Genomic DNA, 25,410 nt, shown 5'->3' with positions numbered 1-25,410 from the left:
CACAGAACAATATTCCAACCATTTTATTCTTGTAGGTTGTTCAGCCACATATATATATATAAAACTAGAAAATATTCAAGAATAAAAAACCTTGATTCTTTTCACAATCACAAAATTTCATTAATATTGTACTCAGAAAATATACAACTGACATTAAAAGAATCATTTATAATGCTGTAATTAATACAATTTTAATTCTGTGGTGCCTCTTTCTTATTACTTATTCGTACACTGAAATACCATCTTTTCAGCGTTATCATCCCATATGAAGTAACTGTGACCCGCTCTGACAAAACCAGGAACAAGTCGCATTTTTGCAATTTCATGATTTGAATAAAAAAATGTTTAAGCACTAGACGATAAGCTTTAAAATGACACCACAATTATATTAATAGCATCAATACTTTTCAAGATATGCATAATTTTGCAAATGATACCTTGATATTTTTGCCAAATCGCTGTTCTATAGTAATGGGCCAATTAGTTTCCTGCCTTACACAACTATTATTTATTGATTAAATAAACCTTTTTTTAATAAAGGTTAACTTAGTCCCACAGTCAAATACCATGAAATTAAGAACTCCAAACTTTGATGGGAATGTCATCTTTAAAGGCCTATAACTCAAAAAATATGTCTGGCAACTTGTTCTGGGTTTTGTTGGAGCTGGTCACAATTTTTTGTAATAAATCCAAATTTCAACACTTTAGATATTCAATGCAGATACATAATTCACTCATCCAGACTTTTACTTTTCAGGCCAATCATTGGTCCCATCAAGGCCGGATAAAAGAGGTAGGACTGTACTACAACATAACATAAGACATCCAAATCCACTGCCTCATTACTGGAGGGAAGATCTGTTGGAATATCACTCAACTGCAGCAATCATTCCATTGCACATCAACGATAGATACATACATCCACATAGCTTACTGTTATGTGTTCAAATGAGCTGCTGCCTCATCAATTGCATCTATAAAAAAAGCAAAAAAAACAGACATTACAAACAAGTTTTTTATATGTGACATGATCTGGTCCAGGGGGGCAAAGGCGGCAAATTTGAAACTGAAATAAAGGCAAAAATATGGAGTAAAACAATAAAATACAAAAGAAGGTAATAATTATAGTAACTCAATTTTCAAAAATACCCCATTTGGCCCCCATGGAGCAGATCGTGTCATATATGTGATATAAAATGCTAGAGTGAACAATAGCCCATGAGGAGTGACATATAGGCACCCCAGACATTATATAAGACAACCACATGGGCCAAGCAGTGGTTCATAGCAGCTTAGGAACAACAAGAATGAAGGGGTACAGTAAATAGTAAAGCATCAAATATGTGAAATAAGATGCTTTATGCTCTCTGCTCTTGAAGGAATTTTGCGCTGCTGTCAGATATGTCTCCGACTACTCCATCTGGTAGGCTATTCCACAGTGTGGATGAATGTCCTGCCACTGCCAGTAAAAATGGTTCTATAAACTGGCACTGTAAGGGCATGGCATTGTCAAGCTGGAGTGGGTAGTTCTTCTAACTACAATTTGCTTTGGTAGCAGTGCCTTCAGATCTGTTGGGCACAATTATGCTTATAGTATTCTCTGTAATCAGTGAAACTTTTTTAATTTATCACCAAATTAAGGCAACATTTTGGACAGATTTTGTAAGTTCAATTGAAATGAAAATGGCACCTTCTAAATCAACTAAAATTAATCCTGGTCAGAATGGCCTATGACCTTTGACCCAATACTTGTGAAAAGTTAATAATACATTCTAGTACTCTTTGTTACGAGTCTCATCCAAATTGGGCATGGGATTTTAGCCAGAAGCAATCGAGTTCTGTGCAGGTAGGCAGACAAAGTAGCATATTAGACTGGGCATGTAGACCAACCCAACAACCAGACAGAAGGAAACAAAAACTACCATCTTATTTTTTGTCCCATTTGACATCACTGAAGATTAAAATTAGCGTAAAATGTATAATTTTTGCACAATTCTTGTAAAATCGTTCCGATAAGATATTCTGAATATAGAAGTTTACACTTGTCCTTTAAAAATAAGTGCCCGGTACATGTATGCCACTGATAAGCATACCATACCAGGCAAAAATGATGCACACCTAGAACATCTGCCCCTAAACTACCTTCTAATGTCTAATGCGCTATTCCAGTTGAAATCCATACCCTTAATCTTCCACACAAGGAGTGTGAATTTCAAATAGGGTTACCTGAATGGTGGACTTCATTTGAAATTCACACTCCCTCTGTGTGGGAGATTAAGGTTATGCCGTCCATATGTGTATGGATTTCAACTAGAATAGCCCAATTCAGGGTGATACTAATGAGAATGTATGGAAACCGGTACTTACTTTCTTCCGCAAGACCCTGGATGGCACTTTCATAGCTGCTATATACAACAAGACTCTTGAGGTCGTATGCTAGAAATTGATCTTTGATTTCATCCTGAAAATGAAAAACAAATTACAAAATGTTATGGCGAACAAACACAACACGTCGCTCTATGATTTGATGTACTTTGTATTTATATGTTATCTGCACGATGAAATAAATATCACTACCAAACCAAGCTGCCGTTTGTCGTAAACATTATTACCAGTGGCCTACCGTATCCACCACGCCTTACATGCCAATAAGCACACAGTGAATTTACGAACATGCTACACTGGCCTTTTCATGGTAGTGAATAGGGTTGGGAATTGGTGCTGATTTATAGCTGGACCATGCAGTAAATTTATTGTTGGGTCAGTAACACTATGTAGTACTTTCACTGGCCCGGATGGCCAGTAGAAAACACAAAGTAAAGGTCGACCCCTGTCGATTAATACAAGTTACTGCAATTTTGCACTTACTTTTACTGAGCAAAAGACTAGCTTTATGCCTGCCTTGCCAAAATCTTCTAAAGCATCATGTAAACTCTGAAAAGAAAAGTTAAGTTTTGAATCGTTTTAATTCTCTGCATACTGTATATATATTATGTATTGTATGGGTTATTCCAGTTGAATCCATACACCCCTATGGAATACATGACCTTAATCTCCCACACAGGGAGTGTAAATTTAAATGGGGTTACATGAATGGGTGACTCCATTTGCATTCTACACACCCTGCATGAGAGATTAAGGTCATGCATGTCTTCCATTGGGGGTATATGGATTTCAACTAGAATAGACCCAATTTGTTTGGACAATGAGTTGTTCCAAAGGTGGGAATATAATTTTCATCCACAATGATCCAGGATCATTTCAAAATATTGGTTATGTATAACAATACTTTTCTGTTTCTGGTTTTGGTTTCTCTGCTGCTATTTTTAGCAAATATGGGACTTGGTCAGCAACTCCCTTTGATAGGTCTTTGTGGTATGAGAAACAGGATGTCCTACCATACAAAAACATATATTTCCCGCGAGCTACCCAAATTTCCTGGCCGCCGAGTTACCAAGTTTATCCAGGCCTGGTTAGGGGGCAGGGACTTGCCTGGGATGTACAAAAAAATATTGCCCCACTCTGCCATAACTTAGCCGGGACTGTTACATGTTTGTAATGAGTTAACACCAGTAAATACAAGTCCCCTACACCCTGGGAGAAAAAAATCAGTGTTTCAAACAAGGAAACGTGCAATACGACTTAATTAAATACATTAGAAAAGGCCTAAAACCCAACAATTAGGCCCTGATTCATATTTAATCCTCATTTCGGCCTGGGAAATAGAATTTCTGTGAAAAATGAGCAGGATCCGACTTTTTATGACGATTTGGCTAAACTTTCAAAATGTGTTACATTTCAGAAACACCAAGCTATTCGTGAGGTGGTGTAAGCTGTATGGGCTATAGGGTAATCTAGTCGGCATTTTTCTGGAAAAAAATGCTGGACTTCGTATATAATTTCTACAATGGATGACGTTATTTGACCTTTGACTCGCAGAAAGGGTAAGTTTTAAAGGACTGAGTCGCTCAGGAGCCAAGAAAATGATGTTTTCCTGGACCCTGTTTGTACAGAAAGTCAATGGGGGCTATTTACTGGTGTGCACCCTAATAGTTTGGCCATTAGCCCGGGGTCTGGGGGGTAGGGACTGCAACTGATAGCTGCATAATAATGATATTTACCTCTATCATTGTATAATCCACGCCAGTCACATGTGTGAAATCTAAGATAACTGGTTTAGGATGCGGTACTCCTAATGATAACTGGTATAGACTCTCCACTATGTATTCACTAGCTGGGAAACGCATGCTACGGTCTACTTCAAACACTAGTACTGAATCCCTGTAGATCTGCAGAAACAAAAATCAAATAGAATCATTTAATGCTCTGGGTGCTGCTAGCCATATAGGCAGTGTCCAAAAAATTTTGTGGCCCAAACTTGTGCAACGTATCACAAAATTTTCCTTTCTCCTTCGTATAATTGATGTATGAGGCACAACTTTCAGGGTCACATTTATAAAGACTTAACGGTGGGATTTATTGCTTGATATCAGCCTGTATTTGTGGTGCGTCACGCACATGAAGCTACTTCAAATTTTACAGCTGATTGACTTTTAACCGTAAGTCAATTCATCAATACGCTGGCGAAGTTACGTAATAATCAGATTAACTACCATAGCAATAGGTTAAAACAATCTTTGAATATACCGCGCTGCACTGATACGTTCATGCGGTACCTCTGCATTGAACCATATCATGTTGATCACTTGCACCTGTCAGATTACTATCTTTGAAAAAACCAGTATTGTATTCAATCTATGATTGCAGACATACACAGGTGATTAGGCAGCGCGATACTTTCAAAATTGTTTTGACCTATTGCTATAGTAGTTAATCGGATTAATTACGTAACTTCGCCAGCGTATATGATGCCCAATTGATACAGAAAGTTCATTCTAGGGTCATTTTCCCACTGAACATGATCAACTGCTGAAATAACAATTGAAGAGCTTATTTCCAAACCGTGTTCTGTCCACAACCCTATGTGTCTCATTTACTTGTGTGATACAATCACAATTACTTTGACAAGTTTGACATTAGCAACAATGAGTTGTAACATCAACAAGCTATTATTTACCATAACAATATGCAGACTATTGTTCTCAGTTGAGAAACAAAGGTCTCACACAGTTTTGTTACTATGCGTTTGCTTTGTAATGATGCATCCAACTGAAATTATAATACCTGTAATTATAATAGCTGTCACCACCCATTGCAATATCACACAGGGAAATCAGATACATGGGTTTGTGGACTATAACATGATTTGGAAATAAGCTCTTTAATTGTTGAACAAAAAATGTGCCCACCGTGCAGGGGCACTTCTGGAGTAGGTTATGCATTTTACAAAAATGGAATGGAACAGAACTTGAAAAGATTGGAGACCACACCCTTTAACTGGCTACAACTGGATAAATATGGCTCCTGCCATGATGCCCATCCCAATGACCTGATGTAAAAGAATTAAAACCTTTTAAGGAGCTAGAGTGCTTGTGTCTAAGTTAATTGAATGCATAATAGTGATATATTGTATAAGATATAATCATCGTACATTGGTAGTCAACCAATGATGTGCAATTGAAAACAACATAATTAATAAGAATAGAGTCATGTATTCTACAGAGCAAGCAAGTGTAACATGCAAATGGGAAGCATGACCTATAATGGTTAGGGTATTGTCTTTAGTACATGAGGTCCTGGATTCATCAATTCCCAGAGGTGCCAACTTTCTTGGATATGGAAAAAAAGTCTGAAATTAATGAGCAACATCTGTAGAGATTAAAGCCATATTGTAACATTTCCATAAAATATAGATTACTATTTCTTGTCCATAAAATGTTAGCTTTTATTTCTTCTTTTAATTTTGTTGAGCCGAACAAGTGAGGTAAAGCAAAGAAAATTGGAATTTACTGTCAGCGCCGATGTCGCCAAGACATCACTCCTTCTGTCGTACTACGGCACGGTCCTTTGATGTGTGTATCCATCCCGCACGCCATGTACGTACAAATTGTGTAATGAATATTGTGTACGCGTTCGACTAATATTTCCATCGTAATAATTAAACGATGATTCCTGCGCTTTATTCAAAATCTCAGATTTTGACAAAACTACAGCACCTAAAGTGTTGATTTTTGCAGGGTATGTTAATAATAAAGTACATTACAATTGTGTAAAAAACAGAATTTTGAAAAATATTGAGGGTGTTCTCCTCAGCAAATGTTATAATATGGCTTTAATTCCGAATTTATAACTAAACTCTCTACACGCGGGTGTCGACCTAAGACTCCAAGTTCCAATTTGTTTTTTTTAATTCAAAAATTTCATAATTGTACATCTGAATGACCATATTTAGAATCAGAATGAAAATGCATTAAAATGAGTACAAACAAGCACTATATTGGTTCAGTGGTTCTTGAGATAGCTTTTGATATTTTGAGAAATACATGTATCTCATAACTTGACACTTTTCATGGCCAGGCGCAAAGCATTAAAGTTACCGTATTCATTCCAATAAGTGCCCAGGGTGCTTAACAAAGTCATTTTGGGTGGGCGCTTATTTTATACCTGGTTTCCGTAATTTTTTCGTAAGGGGCGTTTATTAGAGACAATTTTACATATGTGTACATCCATATCAAAACGATGCACTTGTCGGCTGCTACATGTGCCTCATTTCACATAATAGCTAGGAATAAATACCAGACTCATTTCATAAGTGGAGGTCTCCAAATCATCCCAAGTCACATGGTTTTTGAATACAGAGAATATTCCTTGTACAATTTGACTTGGGGATGATTTGAAGTGACCTACACTTGATATGAGTCTGGTATTTATTCCTAGCTATTATCTGAAATGAGACACATGTAGCAGCCGACAAGTGCATCCTTTTGATATGGATGTACACATATGTTATAAAGGGCTCTGAGATGTTTTAATAGTTTTTCTGATGCAGAAAATGTATTGCAAGTTTACACAGGATTGTAGACCTCCAGCTATTTCACTGTATCGATGTCTCTCTGTCACTTCAACATTAATGGTATCCATTAGCAAATTGAAAATACCCTAGGTGGGCGCTTATTGGGGCATGGGCGCTTATTGGAATGAATACGGTACAATAGGTTTATACTAAAACATGGGTTAAACGATTTACAATGCTAAAGGTTAAAGTTGAAATCAAGATTAAAACATAAAAAGTACAAATTAATACAGATTAATTTTACTCAAACAGCAAATTTGAAAGAGAATAGTCTTATTATATTAATATTTTTTACATTCAATTTGAAGAATTTGCAATTGATCAATGTTGCCATGTTAATTTAGCGCATTACAGATGAAGTTCATAAGTCAAGTGTACAATACAGCCAGAGAAACAATCTACTTCATTTCTGCTGATAGATAATCCCTTTTTCAAGGTATTTACCAGGCAACCAAGGAATTTAAGAAAGATGAATAGCTTTAAGCTCGTCTATAAAGCAAGTTGTAGGAGATCTCCCTACTGGTAATTCCATGCTGTATCTTGTGTTTTATTTTCACGAATTTGGCGAGTGGACATGCAGGCATGAAATAACAACATATGAAAATACAGTTTTTATATAAAGTCACAGGAGTATACTAGGTTTCAAAACAATTACTCCCTATAGGCAATCAATTTCATTTGAAAAACGTCCTCCCTCTGTGATGATAGATTTCAAATGGAATAGCTCAAATGATCTGTGATTGGGCTTTTCCATTTAAAATCCACACTACCCCTGTGGAAGATTTCGGAAATATGTTCCACAGGGGGAATATGAATTTCAAATGGAATTAACACATTAGCAGCTCCATTTGAAACTCACTCTCCCTTAGTAGAAGATTAATATTGAATCTTTCTTAAAGGATGTATGAAATTCAAATGGAGCAGCCTAATGTGCTAATCCACCTGAAATTCATACTCCCCTGTGGAAGATATTTCAAAAACATTCCACAGGGGTAGTGTGGATTTTAAATGGTACAGCCCAATGAATGTGTCATGGTGAAGTTGATAGAAGAATGAAGAAAGCGAGCTTGCAGAAGCGACGTAATGTTGAACACAAATGCTGATAGCTTACTTGATGGTATGGCACTTGCTGAAGGTTTGATAGCAGTGGACTACTTTCCGTCGAATGCTATGTACAACAAAAAAAATCACTACGATTAAGATTAGTAACTATTTTCAACTGTTGCGATTTGGTCGTTCACATCATCATGCGAATAGTAGTGAGCTTGGGCAAAAATTGCATTGAGAGCATGTAGAAGGCCCGGGGGGTACTCAAGTTTGGTTTTGGTAGGGACGTGCCGCTGAGATTTTGGAAGTAGACCCATAAATATACCAATTTTTCAAGAAATTTGGACCCATTGATATACCAAAAGTCAAAATTTTCGGCCGAATTTACGAAAATTGTCTTAGTTTTTACAAATTTTCCCAAAATTTTGGGAAAATTTTAGCTAGATTAAGGAAAAATTGGGCTGTTTTCCGAAAAAATTGAGAAAATTTTGAAAAAAGGACCCATTCATATACCAAAATAGGCTTTGAAAAAGGGGCCATTGATATACCAGAAGGCTGAAAATGCTACCCATGTTTGCATGCACGTCCCGTATGGTCATTTGTACTGAGTACCCCGGGTAGAAGGATTCAAATATCACAGATATACTTTTGTAGGTCCTGTGGTTCTTGAGTTATGCTGTAAAGAGAGCTGAAACCACATCACCTTTGTAAAAGGTACATAAATTCATTAACAACAATAAATCAAGTAAGTTTTTAAAGTATGATTTGTAAGGTGAACTTTTGCAAAACATCAAGGTGTTATTTTTCAACAATATATTGATTTAGACAATGAAGATCATTCTTTTTAGCTGCCTCACCCAACAATACTTATTATTGTTTCAGGAGCATAAAAACATCCCTTTTACAAGGTAAAAACAGGTAGCACTAGTAACTAGCACTGCAAATGAGAAAGACAGCAAAAGAAAGTGACAAGTATAGAATGAAAAGAAATTACAATAATAATAAGAAAAACATAAATACAAGGGAAAAATCAATTAGGTGAGGAAAACAAACATGTGCAAGTATAAAAGGCCAACCAGGTCAAAAAGGATAAAAGGCCAAACCCAAATCTATGGTCAGCCATTCAAGTCAAAAGATAAACAAACAGCAAAATATAAAAAGGAAGGAAAAAAATTGAAAAAGGAAGGGAAAATAATTTCCAAATTTTCCCTTCCTTTTTATATTTTGCTGTTTGTTTATCTATTGAGCCACAGAGGCACGCTGGAGAACAGCAGAAGATATAAATCTATAGGTATTAGATTTGAACCGCCAGATGCACCAGTTTTTTTTCAACATTTGTGTGCCCTGGCTGCTCTGGGGAAAGATTAAAATTTGTTCAACAGAGAGATCTGTATTAATGAAGTCTGGATAAAGGAAGTTGGAATGAACTTGGGTCCTTGAGGAATGGGATATTACGTTTTCACATATTTTTTGTCGGAGCTGAGAGTACACCAGACCTATCGAATTGCATTCTGAATACGAGGAATGTCCTTCTGATATCAAATAATTTTGATTTTTTTTTTTTAATTAGCGATATAATACAAATTTTATGACAAATTATTAAAATTTGACATTTTTGATATTTAACAGTCCTTGAAGTAAACTTTATAAATCTAATGATATGTACTGAAAGTGTATGTAACATGTCTGGGTGAACATAAATAATCAAATCTCTATTCTAGACCCTTAACATGCTCAAAGAAAGTGTAAAAATGATGCACGAAATGGCTTCAATTGGACCTTCATTTTGCAAAATTTTCCAACTCCCCTGTATTAGGACACCCAACACTAAAAGCAATAATTTATACAATTATAGTGAAAACTTATCCACGAATGGCTTCAAATTGGGCCTTCATTTAACCCATTTTCGGATCTTCAAACTAAAATTGTACACAACAATAGTGCCAGAATGGTCCACCAAATGGCTTCAATTGGGCCTTCAGATTGCAAAAGCACATCCCCCCTCAGACACCCCCTGCATCGCGCAAACGCGACGCTTCACGGCCATTATTTACATCACCCTGAGTGACCCCCCACTTCAAAATCATTCCGCCGCTGAATGTGCTATTCCAGTTGAAATCCATACACCCTATGGAAGCCATGACCTTAATCTTCCACACAGGGGGTGTAGATTTCAGATGAGGTTAGAGTCATGAATGGGTTACTTCATTTGAAATCTATACCCCCTGTGTGGGAGATTAAGGTCATGTCTTCCATAAGGGGTGTATGGATTTCAACTGGAATAGGCCAAACAGCAAAATTGGGTGTTGTGGGTTGACAAAATGTAAATTTTCTTGAAATGAACTAAATGCATGAGTGATATAAAAACAGATAACAATTCCCTTGTGGACTGTACAATAATTATGAGCATGGGGGAGGGTAAAATTAGGGTGAGGGCAAGAATCGTTTGGCAAGCCAAAAGGCAGGGGGAAAGAGAGGAAAGGGGAGGAAGAAATTTTTGGCAGCCTGAATGGGAGGCAGCATTGTTTGGTAGGCTGAGAGGGGGAAAGGCAATTTTTTTGGCATGCTGTTTAGAAAGTTTGATGGGGGGACTCATAATTATTATTGCGCAGCCCTTTAAATGTGCCTAATAAATTATTGATAGAAATTACTCGGTGTAAAATATTGCATAACCCATCTTTAACCACACATGATTATATGTGATGTGATCAAGCAAAATCAGTCGCAGGTCGGAAATATTGATTTTGAGATATAGCCAAACAAAGGAAGTACTTCCTTTTGTTTCCAATCAAGCCTCAAAATAAGCAAATCTGGACCAGGACCCACACATTTGGACAAAGTCCTGGTCCTGTGATTATCTAGTGAACCAGGAGACATTTTTAAAGAGCTAATTACACATAATACAAAACCTGCTTTAACTACCAGGCTCTATTTTTAACAAAATGTAGAGCTTGGTTCATATGATTTTGGTGTGGACCAGGAGCCAAAATGTTATGACCATTGGGTAAATGGCTCCTGGGTGCCTGCTTATTTTGAAGCTTGCTTCCAATTGTTTTGGAAACTCTTAAAATTGCTCATATCTTTTGAACTGGTTGTTCAAATTCAATGGGATTTCTGCAAAATGTAGCTTTGCATATGCTGCTAACAATCCTATAAGGGCCGACTAGTGGTCAGGCTTCCTAAGCTATCAGGCTTAAACCCAATTAGTCATACTAGTGCTTACAATTTCACACCGTACATCACCTAGAAAGATAAATAAAATAAAATGGATCCACATTGGTAGGGCTAGCCTGTTGGCTTAGGAAGCCTGACCACTAGCCAAGCTTCAAGAAATCGGACCTAAGAAACTGAAAATTGAATACTGTATTTCGTCAAATAAACGCCCCCGGGGGCGTAACATTTTCTCAAGGGGGGCATTCGTTCAAGGTCAATTTTAGAACGATAATTCCCGTTAAAATCATTAGGTAAACTTAAAACTCACGCTAAAAACACTGACTTCTGGTTCACTTCCGGGTTTCTGATCCAGATTTTCGCCAATTATTGACGCTATTATCGACCATGTGGGCAACTTGGTAAGCTTAACACATGCTACACAAGATAGCATGAAAATATCAGCATTTTCGAAACATCTTGGTTGAAAAAAGTAGTGGGGGCGTTTATTTGAGGGGGGGGGGGCGACTATTTGACGAAATACGGTATGTCTGACTTCAGACTGATTTTGCCTGATTACACCACATATTTCAGCCATCACACTCATTATACAGTAATTATATTACCTGTGCTTTAGGAGTAATGTCATAATGCTGCCTTGCCGACGGATCCACATGTCTTATTCTTGGCCGTGCTATGGGATACAGTAATATCATTATATCTACGCCTATTCCAATTAAAGTACCGTACGCTACGCCTATACACAGACACATTATGAAGGTTATAATTAGCACTAGTAGGTCTAATTCTGAAATAGATTGAGAAAAAACACAAAAGAAACAAACTTGTTAGCATATCGTCATGAATTCAGCAGACGGCCGAATCCGTCGGATTAAAAGGTCATGCTTGACATAATTAAATGGAAGCATATCAATTTTTTAACTAAGATTAGATGATAACACCGTAATAAGTACCGTAATCAAAATAGGGCGGCATACAGGGTTAGCTAATGGTGCATCACAGTACGGTCAATGATGATAATCGTTAAAAAACTGATATGCTGCTCTCTATAGGTAAAGCATTGATCCCTTGTTCTCCAATTCAAAAATAAAACATTCGTAACATGAATTTACCAAAAGCCAAATAAAGATTTGGCCATTTGTTGAATTCATAACAATATTTGTGATATGATCTGACCCGCTCAGGAGGCCATAATAGGCATTATTGAAAACTAGTTGCTATCATCAAAAACACTTATCAGTTAGCAGTCAAGTTAGCTCAATCGAAAAGGCATTCGACTATGGTGCGAGAGGTTGCAGGTTCGAACCCTGGCGGTGCCTAGTACGCTCTCGTGGAAAAATTGAGTTAGCTTGAAATTCCCTTGGACAAGGAACTCACTGCTAATTTGTCCTGTTGTAACCCGTACGAAACTCGGCGAGCTGATCCTAGTTGCGAAGGTTATTTGTGGAATGTCTAGGGTGTGCGTTCAGCTCTTGAAGCAGCAAAGTCCCTGAATTGTTGTTTAATGGTTTGTGGAATGATGTGGGGCCGTAGTGGTCAGCAACAACCTGTAAAGTGTGCTGAGGCTTGTGGATCAATGTCTAGGCGTTGTGCCTGTGCGTAGCGCACTATAAATCACTGCGCTTTTTTTAGTGTTTTTTTTATCGGCAACAAAGCATGCTATTGCTCATCAAAATTCTTACATCCTAGAATACTCTAAGTGGAAACTTTTATTTTGTGAAATATGAACTGTTTATGTAAAACAGCATGCCCTATGGTTAGATTTGCACCTTCTAACATACAAACTATTTCAAGAAAAGCCTCCATGAACCAGATCGTGCCATATATGTGACCTGTTCCCTCAAAACCAGAAACAAAATTTATGAGCTGTTACCAGATTTAAAATGATGTATCACATGCCAGAGTTACTTAATCTTTTGTCCCTCAAAAGTACACATTTCCTTCATAAATTGTTATGCTTTCTATTGATATTTGTCATTATAGACTGTATCTCCGATAGATCTCCAGTAAGTATGTCCAGAATTTGACAGAACATTTACCATATTTTCTTATACCTTTTCTGCCCCTTATATTTGCCTCCATTATTAGTTTTGTAACTGCTGCTTTTGACCTAAAGTTTAATATTTTACTTCAAACATCATGTTTGAAGCCTCGCCCAAAATAATTTTATTGATAAAGGAAAGACAATGAGGTTTTACCCTGGCCACAGCTTTGAGGTTTATTATACCATTCTCTCTGTCACGATATGAGGAAACATCAATACCTATTGCTAGAAACCTCTCAATGAACAAAATCTCATAACACAATGTTTACTATTGTAGAAAACAACTCTGGAAAAGAATAAGTCAGGGAACTTTTTTTAGTCAAGAGAGACAAGAATCGGATCTTAGAAAGTGGGTAATGATGAATCCAACGGATGAGGACACAAAACACATCAATTATCAATAAATACTACAATATATTTTATATTTTGTTGTCTGTCCCTGACGAAGAGCAGTTTATCTGCTCAAAACATCAGGTTTTTTTTTGTCTGTTTGGTTTTGTTTGCCTGCTACGTGCAGTGATTTTCATCACTTCCAGTGTACTTTTGTACTGTTTTCCTGACACTTATGTAGGCTCTGGAATTGGCAATTTTGGGCCATCGAACTTTGCTTGTTTTTGTGCCTACATTGGTTGTTGATTTATCGTATATGTGTATGCGCATGTTCTAGTGCACTTTTGTATTCCCATTGATCCATGTTGTTTCTACAGGTTTAACACTTCTGTGGGCCTTGGCACTGGTAATTTTTGGCTATCAAACTTTGCCCACTTCTTATGCCTACATTTGCTGTATTTGTCCCACTCTGTGTACCGTCTAGTATGTATTTTACTTGTTCCACCACGTTAAGTTGGTGTAGCTCTTAATCTTTCCATCAGATCTTGGTATTTCCTTGTCCTTACCAAATCCAATAAGAAGATCATATACTATGGCCTTAAGGGGGTACTACACCCCTGGCCAATTTTGTGCCTATTTTTTGCATTTTTCTCAAAAATTATAGCGCATAGGTAACAAGTAAGATATGTATATTATAGGGGCAAGGACTACAGCTACTGCACTAAAAATTCAGCAACTGAAGGCAAGTAGTTATTGATTTATTAATCAGATATTGGTTTTCCCTCATTTTTGACTGTAACTCCACAACTGTTGTCTGAAATAAAAATTTCCAGTGCAGTAGATGTAGTCCTTGCCCCAATAATATAAATATCTTACTTGTCACCGATACTTTATAATTTTTGAGAAAAAGGCAAAAATAGGCACAAAATTGGGCAGGGGTGTAGTACCCCTTAAGGTGACGCTTTTTTAACTTCACTAGCAAACAAACAACTTACTGCGAACTTTCCATAGTGCAATAAATATCCTATAGTTAACCATCTTGATGACAGCCATAATAATGACGGCAGCCAGCGATGCTTTAGGAATGTAATAGAAGGCTGGAGTAAGGAACTGAAGAGACAGTAATACCAGACCACCTGTAATGAGGCCACCTGCTGGAGTCTTCACTCCACACTGGGAGTTAATTGCAGTTCTGAAATTACAGACACACAAAATATAGTAACAGATTTGTAGTGTTGGGAATGTAATAGACGGCTGGAGTAAGGAACTGAAGAGACAGTAATACCAGACCACCTGTAATCAGACCACCTGCTGGAGTCTTCACTCCACACTGGGAGTTAATGGCAGTTCTGAAATCACAGACATATATGATATAGTAATAGATACAATAGGCAGGGGGTTTGAAGTGGTATCACCTCCTTTGAAAAAAAAAAGTTTGCCCTTTTTGTGGTGAAATGCCTTGCCTTACCAGAATTCCAGAAATGTTAGAAATAATAATTTCTGGATTTCATAACCCCATATAATAATCACAAAATCCAGAAATTTCCACAAGATTAAAACAACTGCATTTTAGTCCTGATTTTACCTGAAAAATACACCTCTGGTTACACCTTATTTGTTTGGCGATTTTTCTTTGTAACTACGATTATTTTATCATTCAACAAGAGCACCAATGGCGCTATGGCTCTGCGCTTTTTGGTGACAGTGAAAGTAATTGTTCTTGGAGTCGATTTTGCAATGTGACAGATCACATTCAATGGGTACATCTGGTTGGTTGGTAGCTATCTCATTTGCAGAGCATACAAGAATACATCAATCAATTTAGGGAATTACTATTTAGCGACATGAATCGAATCTGGTGGAATTGGATTAGAAATGGGTCCAAATGGACCGAAACTGATCAAAATGTATCAAAATACATAAGCCAATGTCAAGAATAGTGTTGTCTGAATAAGGTTTTGGCTATAATTAATTAGTGACTGTACCCACCAGGTTTCATGCCTATCCAACAGTTTTTACTCATTTGACCTCAGATAACCCCTGGTGACCCCAAAATGACCTTCCAAAAATGTGACTGCAAATGTTGACTGCATCCACCAAGTTTCATGCCTTACCTTGAAAAACTACCTGTTACTGGATATGATGAAACAAAGGAACCAGCTACATTGCAGATACCTGTAATAGAAGGAAATAAGTCTTGTGGTTACTGTGGCTGTCCAAAGATATCTGAGACTTCCCACAATGCATTTCTTCCATTTCAATTTTCTGTACTGACTTGCTATCTAGTACCTCAATGAACAGAGCTCATCCAGATCTTGCAAAATATGTTTATTTCTTGAATAACCTGTACAAAGTAATGGGAGTGTTATTTGATGCATTTTGTTGCAAAGGACTCTGGGAAGGGTAAAGTATCTTCTCTGAGGGCTATCATTGTTAGGTATTTTCAATGTCGACATGTTGCCAAAATATACACTCAGATGTCAACAAATTTTCAACAAATTCAATGTTGAAAAGTCACAATTAAGAGTCTCATGCTTGCTCATGCAATTATTTGAAATACACTCAATTTGAAGTTAATATATAACTATATAAGTATAACCACCAATGTTTAAAAAAAAAAATTTAAGAATTCGAATAAGTATTTTCCACCATAAAAAAATCAATATTTTCATAAAAAAATAGTATTTTCAGTATTGTTTCAATGATTTCAGTACAAAATTCTGAAAACTAATACTACTGAAAAAGTGGCAATTTTCATGTTCATGTTCCAAGCAGCTCCCGCAAAAAATAGCGGTGCACAAAGCCGATCATCAAGGCATGTGACCATGGGTTGCCCTGTGGGTCACATGACTAGGTGTTTTAACGCTCCGCCTCACTTTCTGATGAAATCCCATGGATGTGGGATGAAATATCAAGTAAGTCAAATATTCGTTGATGAGAGAACTGTTTAAAATATCTGTTGATCACAAAGATATTCCTTTTTTTATAGGTCAATGTATTGTAACAAAGCTTGGAATCAGGAATTTCAAAACAGGTGATAACATAATTAGCAAAACATGACAAATGTCAACTTTTCCAGTAGTAGGCATGTCTGCTGCATATTTGCAGATGACTTACCCAAGGCGATTAATTCTTGATTTGGTTCCACTTTGTAGTTATTTTGCCTCCCTGGTGAGAAAACAGAAATTAGGAAATACAACAAAACAAAGTTTGGAATTGTTCTGGCTTTAATAGATGGTCATAAATAAATACATTTTGGATCTATATAGCACATTTTTCCAGAGGATTCAAAGTGTTGTTATTTTGCTGCCACTGATGAATCATCAAAATCAGATCGCATCAACTAGGCCGGTTGCAGCCGAAACTGGTGCAAACCTATCCAAACTGAGATTCACCAATTATCTGTGCAGCTCCCCAATTCGATTGGGTGAAGGAAGTTTTTGATAACAAAGAACTAATCACCGACTTTGAAATGGGGAGGAAACAGGAGATCCCAGCAAAACCCCGCAAGAGCGAGCATGGATCGGGATAAACCAATATACAGTTCTTGGGCACGACCAGGGCTTGAACCTGGGACTCAGTGCAGTGGTGCAAGATGAGAAAGAACCATTATGCCAACTCGTTCTCCCATAAAATCTTCCTGTGAAATAGACATTTTTTCAATCATTAGTCGCATTTTATGACCATCCGAACCAGAAGAATTCTAGAAACACTTCACCTTCTAGAAACACCACCAGTGCTCCACCATGAGAATGGCTTTTTTGAAAACTGCCTCAAAAAGTGTTTGAATTTGGCCTTAAAAGGCTCAAAAGAAATAATAATGTGTAAATTTGGACAACAAAACTGCCTGAATTCTGGCAAAAGCCTGAACATTCTCATGCCTTGAGTCCCGGGCCTGAGTGCTTCTGGGTCAAGTCATAACTCATGACTCAGAAACCATACAAAAATGTTACTACATACCAAATGATTTTCCAATAGATATTGCTTCTAAGTATCCTATCAGTGGAATGATCACTATGCCTACATTCAACACCTGAAACAATAAAAAAAATATCGTTAAAAATGTCTGTCTATGTGTCATTTTCATGTCTTTTATGAAACTTCATGTATATCTTCAATATCAAAGCTCAAAATTTTCATATGAAGGTTGGCAGGCTTCAAATTTTTAATTTTTTGGGGCACCCAAGGGCTCTGTTGACTTACAACTCCCCAAGTCAACCCTGACCTCATGTACTTCATCACACACCTTCCATCTAAATAGTATCTACTTACTTGGAATACATCTGGAAGTCTAAACTCTGGTGGCTCAAACATTGGCACATCAAAAAATTTTGGTGAGTATGTTCCCCCAGAATTTTGAGGTGGTGGGTCTTTGGGAGCTGACGGCACACCGGTAAAAGGGGGTCTTTTGGAGCTGCAAACAAGTAAAATGGGGACTTTTGGAGCTGCGAACAGACAAAATCAAGGGTCTTTCTTTCTGGTTGAAAATCGCCTGAAAAAAACCCCAGAAATATGAGGAATGAGCAATTTTGGGGTCTTAGAGCTGAAATGATCAAAATCAAGGGTCTTTTGGAGCTCTATTTTAGTCAAATAAAGGGGGTCGTTCGGAGCTTCTAAATTCAAAAAGGGCGGTCTTTCCTGGGTACATACCTATTATGTTCATTTGTGTTAAGTGCCCCCTCCCCCCGGTGGTATTCCTTCTGTAACATTACCGGTCAGTGCAATTTTACCTGACTTATGTGTGTATTCTAATGTCCATGCTATAATGGCTGTCATAATCACTATTACTGCATTCTACTTACTTGGAATACATCTGGAATTCCAAACTCTGGTGGCTCAAACATTGGTATACCTTCTGTAACATTACCGGTCAGTGCGATTTTGCCTGACTTATGTGTGTATTCTAACGTCCAAGCTATAATGGCTGTCATAATCACTATTACTGCATTCTTACCTATGTGTGGTTTAAATGAGAAAGCAGAGAAAGATGATTACATTCACCAAATTTATGATTATGCATGTTGTAAGCCAATTATGCACAATTTTTCACTAGGATCCACAACAAGCTCATCTATCAGGGCACACTTCTTTGACCCCAATACATTTGTATATTCATTGATTGACCTCTGAAAATTTGGGTACAAAAACTCATACTGTGCAACTTGAGGTCAAATTTTGCACTATGATTGTTTAATTGAGGTTCATCTCCTACGCAGGTAGTAATATTTTCAAATGGAGTCACCCATTCTGTGTTGTCTGCTCAAAAATGGGTTATTCCAATTGAAATCCATACACCCCCATGGAAACATGACCTTAATCTCCCACACAGGGGGGTGTAACCATTCACGTAACATTTGAAATTCACACTCCCAATATATGTGGAAGATTAAGATCATGTCTTCCATAGGGAGTGTGTGTATTCAACTGGAATAGCCAATTTCTCATGTTATTTGGACCCTTGATGAACCCTCATAATTACATGCACTACGTACAATTATGGTTTGGAAAGCACGCTGCTTTAAATTAAGTTCAAGGTGCGCTTTAAAGTATATCAATGTATATTTAGAAACAAACTCAAAATTAGACCATAAGATATACATACACTGGGCTTTTATATTGCGCCATTTCCCACAGCGCAAAAAAAGATAATGATTTATTGGTCCCTGGAAAGGCTTAGATGGGGTTCCCTGAATGGGTGACTCCATTTGAAATCTACACCCCCCTGTATGGGAGATAAAGGTCATGTCTTCCATACGGGGTGTATGGATTTCAACTGGAATAGCCCATCAGGGTCACAGTATAATTTCCTTACTTGTGCCAACAAACCACAAGAATTTCCATGCTAGTAGCTTTGATGTGGTCGGTGTGTAATCCTCATCTTTCTCCCATTTTACAGCATCATTTTTCACTTTCTATATTAAAACAAAATTAAAACATTCAGTTTAGAAACAAAATAGCACACTGGACATTCAAGAAATATTCAAGCTCGATTAATAGGTCAGGGGTTCAAATTTCTATAATTGTTTCATGCTAAATTATATCTAATTAATGATTCTTTTCCTTGAAGGAGGCATATCCGTATGGTAAATTAACAGTCTGCTATATCAAAGGTTCGCTATGTTCAAGATTTGATATGTCAAAACTTTGCTATGTCAAAAATAAGGTCCTCTATGTCCAATGTTTGATGTGTCGAAACCTTGGTATGTCCAAAATAAGGTACGCTATGTCCATGGTGTGATACATCAAAACCTTGGTGTGTCAAAAATAAGGTACGCTATGTCCAAGGTTTGATACATCGAAACTTTGGTATGTCAAAAATAAGGTTAGCTATGTCCAAGGTTCGATATGTCACAACTTTGGTATGTCAAAAATAAGATACGATATGTCCAAGGTTTGATACATGTATGTCAAAACTTTGCTATTCTATGTCCAAGGTTTGATATGTCAAAAATAAGGTCCTCTATGTCCAATGTTTGATATGTTGAAACTTTGGTATGTCAAAAATAAGGTTCGCTATGTCCATGGTGTGATACATCAAAACCTTGGTGTGTCAAAAATAAGGTTCGCTATGTCCATGGTGTGATACATCAAAACTTTGGTATGTCAAAAATAAGGTTCGCTATGTCCAAGGTTTGATATGTTGAAACTTTGTGTCAAAAATTATATACACTTTGTCTAAGGTTTGATATGTTGAAACTTTACTATGTCAAAAATAGGGACCTCTATGTCCAAGGTTTGATACATCAAAACTTTATGTCAAAAATAAGGTCCTCTATGTCCAAGGTTTGATACAACAAAACTTTCTTATGTCAAAAATAAGGTCCTCTATGTCCAAGGTTTGATACATCAAAACTGTGGCATGTCAAAAATAAAGTTCGCTATGTCCAAGGTTTGATACATCACAACTGTGGCATGTCAAAAATAAGGTTCGCTATGTCCAAGGTTTGATACATCAAAACTTTATGTCAAACATAAGGTCCTCTATGTCCAAGGTTTGATACAACAAAACTTTCTTATGTCAAAATAAGGTCCTCTATGTCCAAGGTTTGATACATCAAAACTGTGGCATGTCAAAATAAAGTTCGCTATGTCCAAGGTTTGATACATCACAACTTTGGCATGTCAAAAATAAGGTTCGCTATGTCCAAGGTTTGATACATCAAAACTTTATGTCAAAAATAAGGTCCTCTATGTCCAAGGTTTGATACAACAAAACTTTGGTATGTCAAAAATAAGGTTCTCTATGTCCAAGGTTTGATACATCAAAACTGTGGCATGTCAAAAATAAAGTTCGCTATGTCCAAGGTTTGATACATCACAACTTTGGCATGTCAAAAATAAGGTTCGCTATGTCCAAGGTTTGATACATCAAAACTTTATGTCAAAAATAAGGTCCTCTATGTCCAAGGTTTGATACAACAAAACTTTCTTATGTCAAAAATAAGGTCCTCTATGTCCAAGGTTTGATACATCAAAACTGTGGCATGTCAAAAATAAAGTTCGCTATGTCCAAGGTTTGATACATCACAACTTTGGCATGTCAAAAATAAGGTTCGCTATGTCCAAGATTTGATACATCAAAACTTTGCTTTGTCAAAAATAAAGTCCTCTATGTCTAAGGTTTGATTCATCAAAACTTTGGTATGTCAAAAATAAGGTTCTCTATGTCCAAGGTTTGATATGTCGAAACTTTGGTATGTCAAAAATAAGGTTCTCTATGTCCAAGGTTTGATACATTGAATCTTTGCTATGTCAAAATTAAGGTTCGCTATGTTGGGCTTTTCCAGTTAAAATGCATACAGCAGACAAGACACAGATTTCAAATGGAGTCACCCATCCAGCTAACCCCATTTGAAATTCACACTCCCTGTGTGGGAGATTAAGGTCATGTCTTCCACAGGGGGTGTATGGATTTCAACTGGAATAGCACATTTCTTACCTGCAGTAAATATAAAATCACCATGCTGGAGACACCTAATAACACATCCCAACCACTGAAAGGAAAATACACAAGATTTTAACATAAGTAATTAGTATCAACAAGTCCAATAAAACAGTGTTCATTATACACCTCATCTAAAAATTCCCACCATCTGATTGGTTAAAAGCGTGGGCATAGTTTTATGCCCGCAAAAGTAACTATGCCCCGGTCTAGTCTTTAGGCCATTTCGAAAGTGTTGAAAATAATTATCTACAAATAAATTTGATTGATTGACATCAAAGTCTAACTTTGAGGAGAAACCTGATGAGTATTTTTCACCTAGTTTGTCTTCTCTTGTTGAAACTTGCATTGTGCCTTGATTTCTTTTTTCTTTCAAATGTGCTTCCATTTGCAGCTTTTATGCTTTTTCTTCTTTTTCCATTTCTATCTTTTGTTTCTCAAGTTCAAATTTTGACCTTGAGTGTTTCCAAATTTTGACCTTGAGTGTTTCCGACTTGTAACAATATTTTGAAAAAAATCCCAAATTTTGCCCATGGAGTTATAATTATCTGAACTTTGATGAGATCAGTGCTGTTTGCACTATGCCAATGAGATTGGTTTGAGCTGCATGTGGATGGAGCACATCACTATGGTCATGTTGTACATAAAGCACAATGGGTACACATTTATAAGTGCAGCCAAGTCCATAAAAACACCTGTAGAGTATTACATTTACTTACTTGACTTCTTTGATGTGCTTAAAGGTGAGGATAATATCATCTAGGAATGTGTCTCCATGGAAAGACTGACCCAAGATGTGTTTAACTTGACCCATCGCTATGGTGATAGCTGATGCGGAGGTAAAACCTGCTATTACAGCACTAGATATAAACCCTGTCAGAGCACCTGAAAGTTGCATGACAAAAATTGTGAGGATGTGTAAGTCAGGGATATACATTGGTTCACCTCAAATTCGGTAGTGACGTAGTCGTAGGTGCGTATTTCGCTGGTCACAGTATCAAGCACCTAATGTTTATTGCATAGAGCGTACACGCACACGTACAAGGGTGGCATGTTGACACGCTGGCAGCGCAATTGCAAAAAACATTGACGTCACCGAACTTGAGGTGAACCAATGAATAGTACACTTATATAGGGTAAAGCTCTCAAGGAAAGACAGAGTTATTTAAGATTAATGGCAAAGGTGTATGGTAACGGTGAGGGCAGTTTATAGCAATGAGCAGTTGGCACATCTAGGGGAAATCTTTCGTTTTCTGGAGTGTAATCAACCATCTACAAAGTATAGTAAAACTTATAGTTTCTATTTATTTCCATATAATATGTACAATATATAAATGTATATATTTACATGTTAATACCAGAAAAACATTCAGGTAGCTTTTATTTTTCCACGACATATGATTTTTGTTTTAGAACAGATACAAAACTTTTCCACAAATTTTTTTTTCCCTACTCACCAACTCTCATTTTTTTCAGCATGTTACAATTAAACAAAACATTATTTTTGTTAGGCCCTATCAGTTGAAATAGAGAAGCTCTCATATCTTTAGATGTTGTTTTCACATTTAAAATACCCAATAATGACACAATTGCCAGTGTTTAAAAAAGTTGAGCGTACTAATGGAAGTTCCTACATTCTTGGAATCACATATAGCTAATCAGAAAAGCTGTTAGAAAAATACGCGGAGTGCATGAAAATTGTATAATTGCACGGGCGCGCACTTCGTGTGCTACGCGCAGTGCTTTCGCACACGTTCGCATCGCCTAGGATTGATTCATTTTTCTATCTTGCGGGTTGTGCATTTATATTTGCTCGTATTTTCCAATATTTTTAGTGACAATTTTGTTATAAATATAGCAAAAATCATGTTTGTTTTTTCTTGTGTATGAAATAGGTTAATAAATGCGTATCACTTGTTGCTCGAGATATTGTACAAAATAATGCACTTGTACTGTATGTTCGGGGCTCATGGGGCGAGTGCATTAGACGCACGAGTACATCTCAGTACATGTGCATTATTTTGTACAATTTACTCTCAACAAGCTAAGTGATACGCATTTATTAATCTATAATTCACTATTTTGGCCTGTGAATGACAATATTGAAGTTAAGGCTCTTCTTTTTAATCTCACTGTACATGCTATTCCAGTTGAAATCCAATCCGTACACCCCCTATGGAAGACATGACCTTTCAAATGAAGGTTACCCGAATGGAATGGGTGACTCCATTTGAAATTTACACTCCATAGGGGGTATGGATTTCAACTGGAATAACCCACTGTTTTCCCTCCTCTGCTTCCAAGACCAATGTAAGTACTTACCTAAATGAAAAAACCCCAAAGCAAATTGTATACATCCACAGATGAATGCCATCAGGACTGCATACTCCGGTAAGTGAAGCTCCTTGTCGTTAGGATCCTTCTCACCGTACATGGAAACAAGAAGAGACATGATGGCTGTTGGTCCAACCGAGACGTCTTTTGAGGTACCCAGGAAGAAGTAGACAAAGCAGCCCATGAAGGCAGAATACAATCCATACTGGGAATTCAAAACAAATTAATTTTTAAAAAGCCACATTTTGACAATAGAAGCAACCGGAAGTATACCATTTTCCACCCTGATGTGGCAGTGACATCAACGCGCCGAGGCAGCTGTATCGTGTATGCATCTATGTGGCATATTTATTATTTAAGCTTGTTGGTGTGTACGAACACTAGCGATTTGAAGCTGTACCCAATGATACGCGCACTGACGTCACTGCCACATGAGGATGATAAATGGTATAGGATTTAAGGTAGGTCAGAGAGAAGCATGACCTAGCAGTGTTTGTACTCAAATATTTTTGGATTTTGTTTGTGAAAATTACCCTTTGCCCCTGTTGAGCCCTGCTTTACCTGAATATGTAGTTTAGCGATGCTGGCATAAGCCAAAGCTTGCGGTATCACCGTCAGTCCTACTGTAAATCCTGCAATAATATCTGATAATAAGTAGCTTGCTTTATACTTCGGGAGCCATATGGACAAGGGGAATCTTCTCTTCCATGCGCTCAGTGAACAGTAGTTAGCAGCTCCATCCCGTAGTGCCACTCTAACATCATCCATATCCTAGGTCTGTTGATGACCTGTAAAAACACAATAGTAAATCAAGGTTCAGACTAGAATTACGCAGTTCGTAATTAAGGTGGTCCCCACACAGAGGTATGTAATAACAGAGATTTGTAAATTATACAAATAATATGCAATATGCAAATAAGCTTATTAAAATTCATAAATTTGCAAATAACATGATACAAACTATACAGGACATCAGACCACCATATCCAATCCACATACCAAATTTGAAGTTGATCAGTTATTGTGTTTCAGCTGCAGAGTGGATTAATGAAAATGTAGGCAAATTATACAAATAAGCTCATTAATATTCATAAAATATGCAAATAACATGACACAAAACTATACAGCACATCAGGCCACCATATCCTATCACCATGAAGTTGATCCTGAAGTTATTGTGCTGGAGCTGCAAAGTGGATTAATGAATTTGCTTCCGCCGGACAGCCAAACAGAGAAAGAAACAAAGAATGAAACAAACAACCATTTGGATGATAACATAAGCCCCACACATGTGTGGGGGCCAGGGGGGGTAGGCAAAAAGTAATAATAATAAGCTCTTTCACAATTTCAGATCAAAGAGCCTTGTGGGTAATGCTTGTAGAAAACACTGAGGACTCTTGCACAGTATTTCACTGAGGGTCAGTGAAGTTTGCAATTTGTAAGGAACACTTTTTGTGTGTTTTGCATATATTTTAGTCTGGATGTCTGAACACTTACATTGAATGGTGGTCTTGGAATTATTAAAACTTTCTGGCCTCATAACTGCCAAATTGTTGATTTAAAGTATAT

At 37.1% G+C, this 25,410-nt stretch overlaps 1 protein-coding gene across 2 annotated transcripts in view; it reads right to left on the bottom strand.

The window, feature by feature from the left end:
* Positions 1-487: 487 nt before the first annotated feature.
* LOC140165053 (sodium-independent sulfate anion transporter-like) overlaps positions 488-25,410 on the bottom strand; it is a 41,701-nt gene continuing 16,778 nt past the window's right edge. Inside the window, exons 2-17 of one of the 2 annotated variants that reach the window (XM_072188468.1) lie at positions 24,403-24,629; positions 23,830-24,046; positions 22,227-22,392; positions 21,505-21,559; positions 19,378-19,477; positions 18,368-18,519; positions 17,526-17,598; positions 16,683-16,733; positions 15,680-15,740; positions 14,561-14,757; positions 11,797-11,978; positions 8,085-8,141; positions 4,122-4,289; positions 2,869-2,934; positions 2,368-2,461; positions 488-974 (exon numbers count right to left, since the gene is read on the bottom strand). In XM_072188468.1, coding sequence (XP_072044569.1) covers positions 937-974; positions 2,368-2,461; positions 2,869-2,934; positions 4,122-4,289; positions 8,085-8,141; positions 11,797-11,978; positions 14,561-14,757; positions 15,680-15,740; positions 16,683-16,733; positions 17,526-17,598; positions 18,368-18,519; positions 19,378-19,477; positions 21,505-21,559; positions 22,227-22,392; positions 23,830-24,046; positions 24,403-24,609 — 1,884 coding nt within the window. In that variant the 5' untranslated portion in view covers positions 24,610-24,629 and the 3' untranslated portion in view covers positions 488-936. The remainder of the gene's footprint in view (positions 975-2,367; positions 2,462-2,868; positions 2,935-4,121; positions 4,290-8,084; positions 8,142-11,796; positions 11,979-14,560; positions 14,758-15,679; positions 15,741-16,682; positions 16,734-17,525; positions 17,599-18,367; positions 18,520-19,377; positions 19,478-21,504; positions 21,560-22,226; positions 22,393-23,829; positions 24,047-24,402; positions 24,630-25,410) is intronic. The other variant, XM_072188469.1, reaches the window with a different exon arrangement.

This window comes from Amphiura filiformis, chromosome 11 (genome assembly GCF_039555335.1).
Source record: "Amphiura filiformis chromosome 11, Afil_fr2py, whole genome shotgun sequence".
Taxonomy (NCBI): Eukaryota; Metazoa; Echinodermata; class Ophiuroidea; order Amphilepidida; family Amphiuridae; genus Amphiura; species Amphiura filiformis.
Note: the sequence above shows the minus strand (reverse complement) of the source record. Positions and strands in the feature narration are given on the sequence as shown.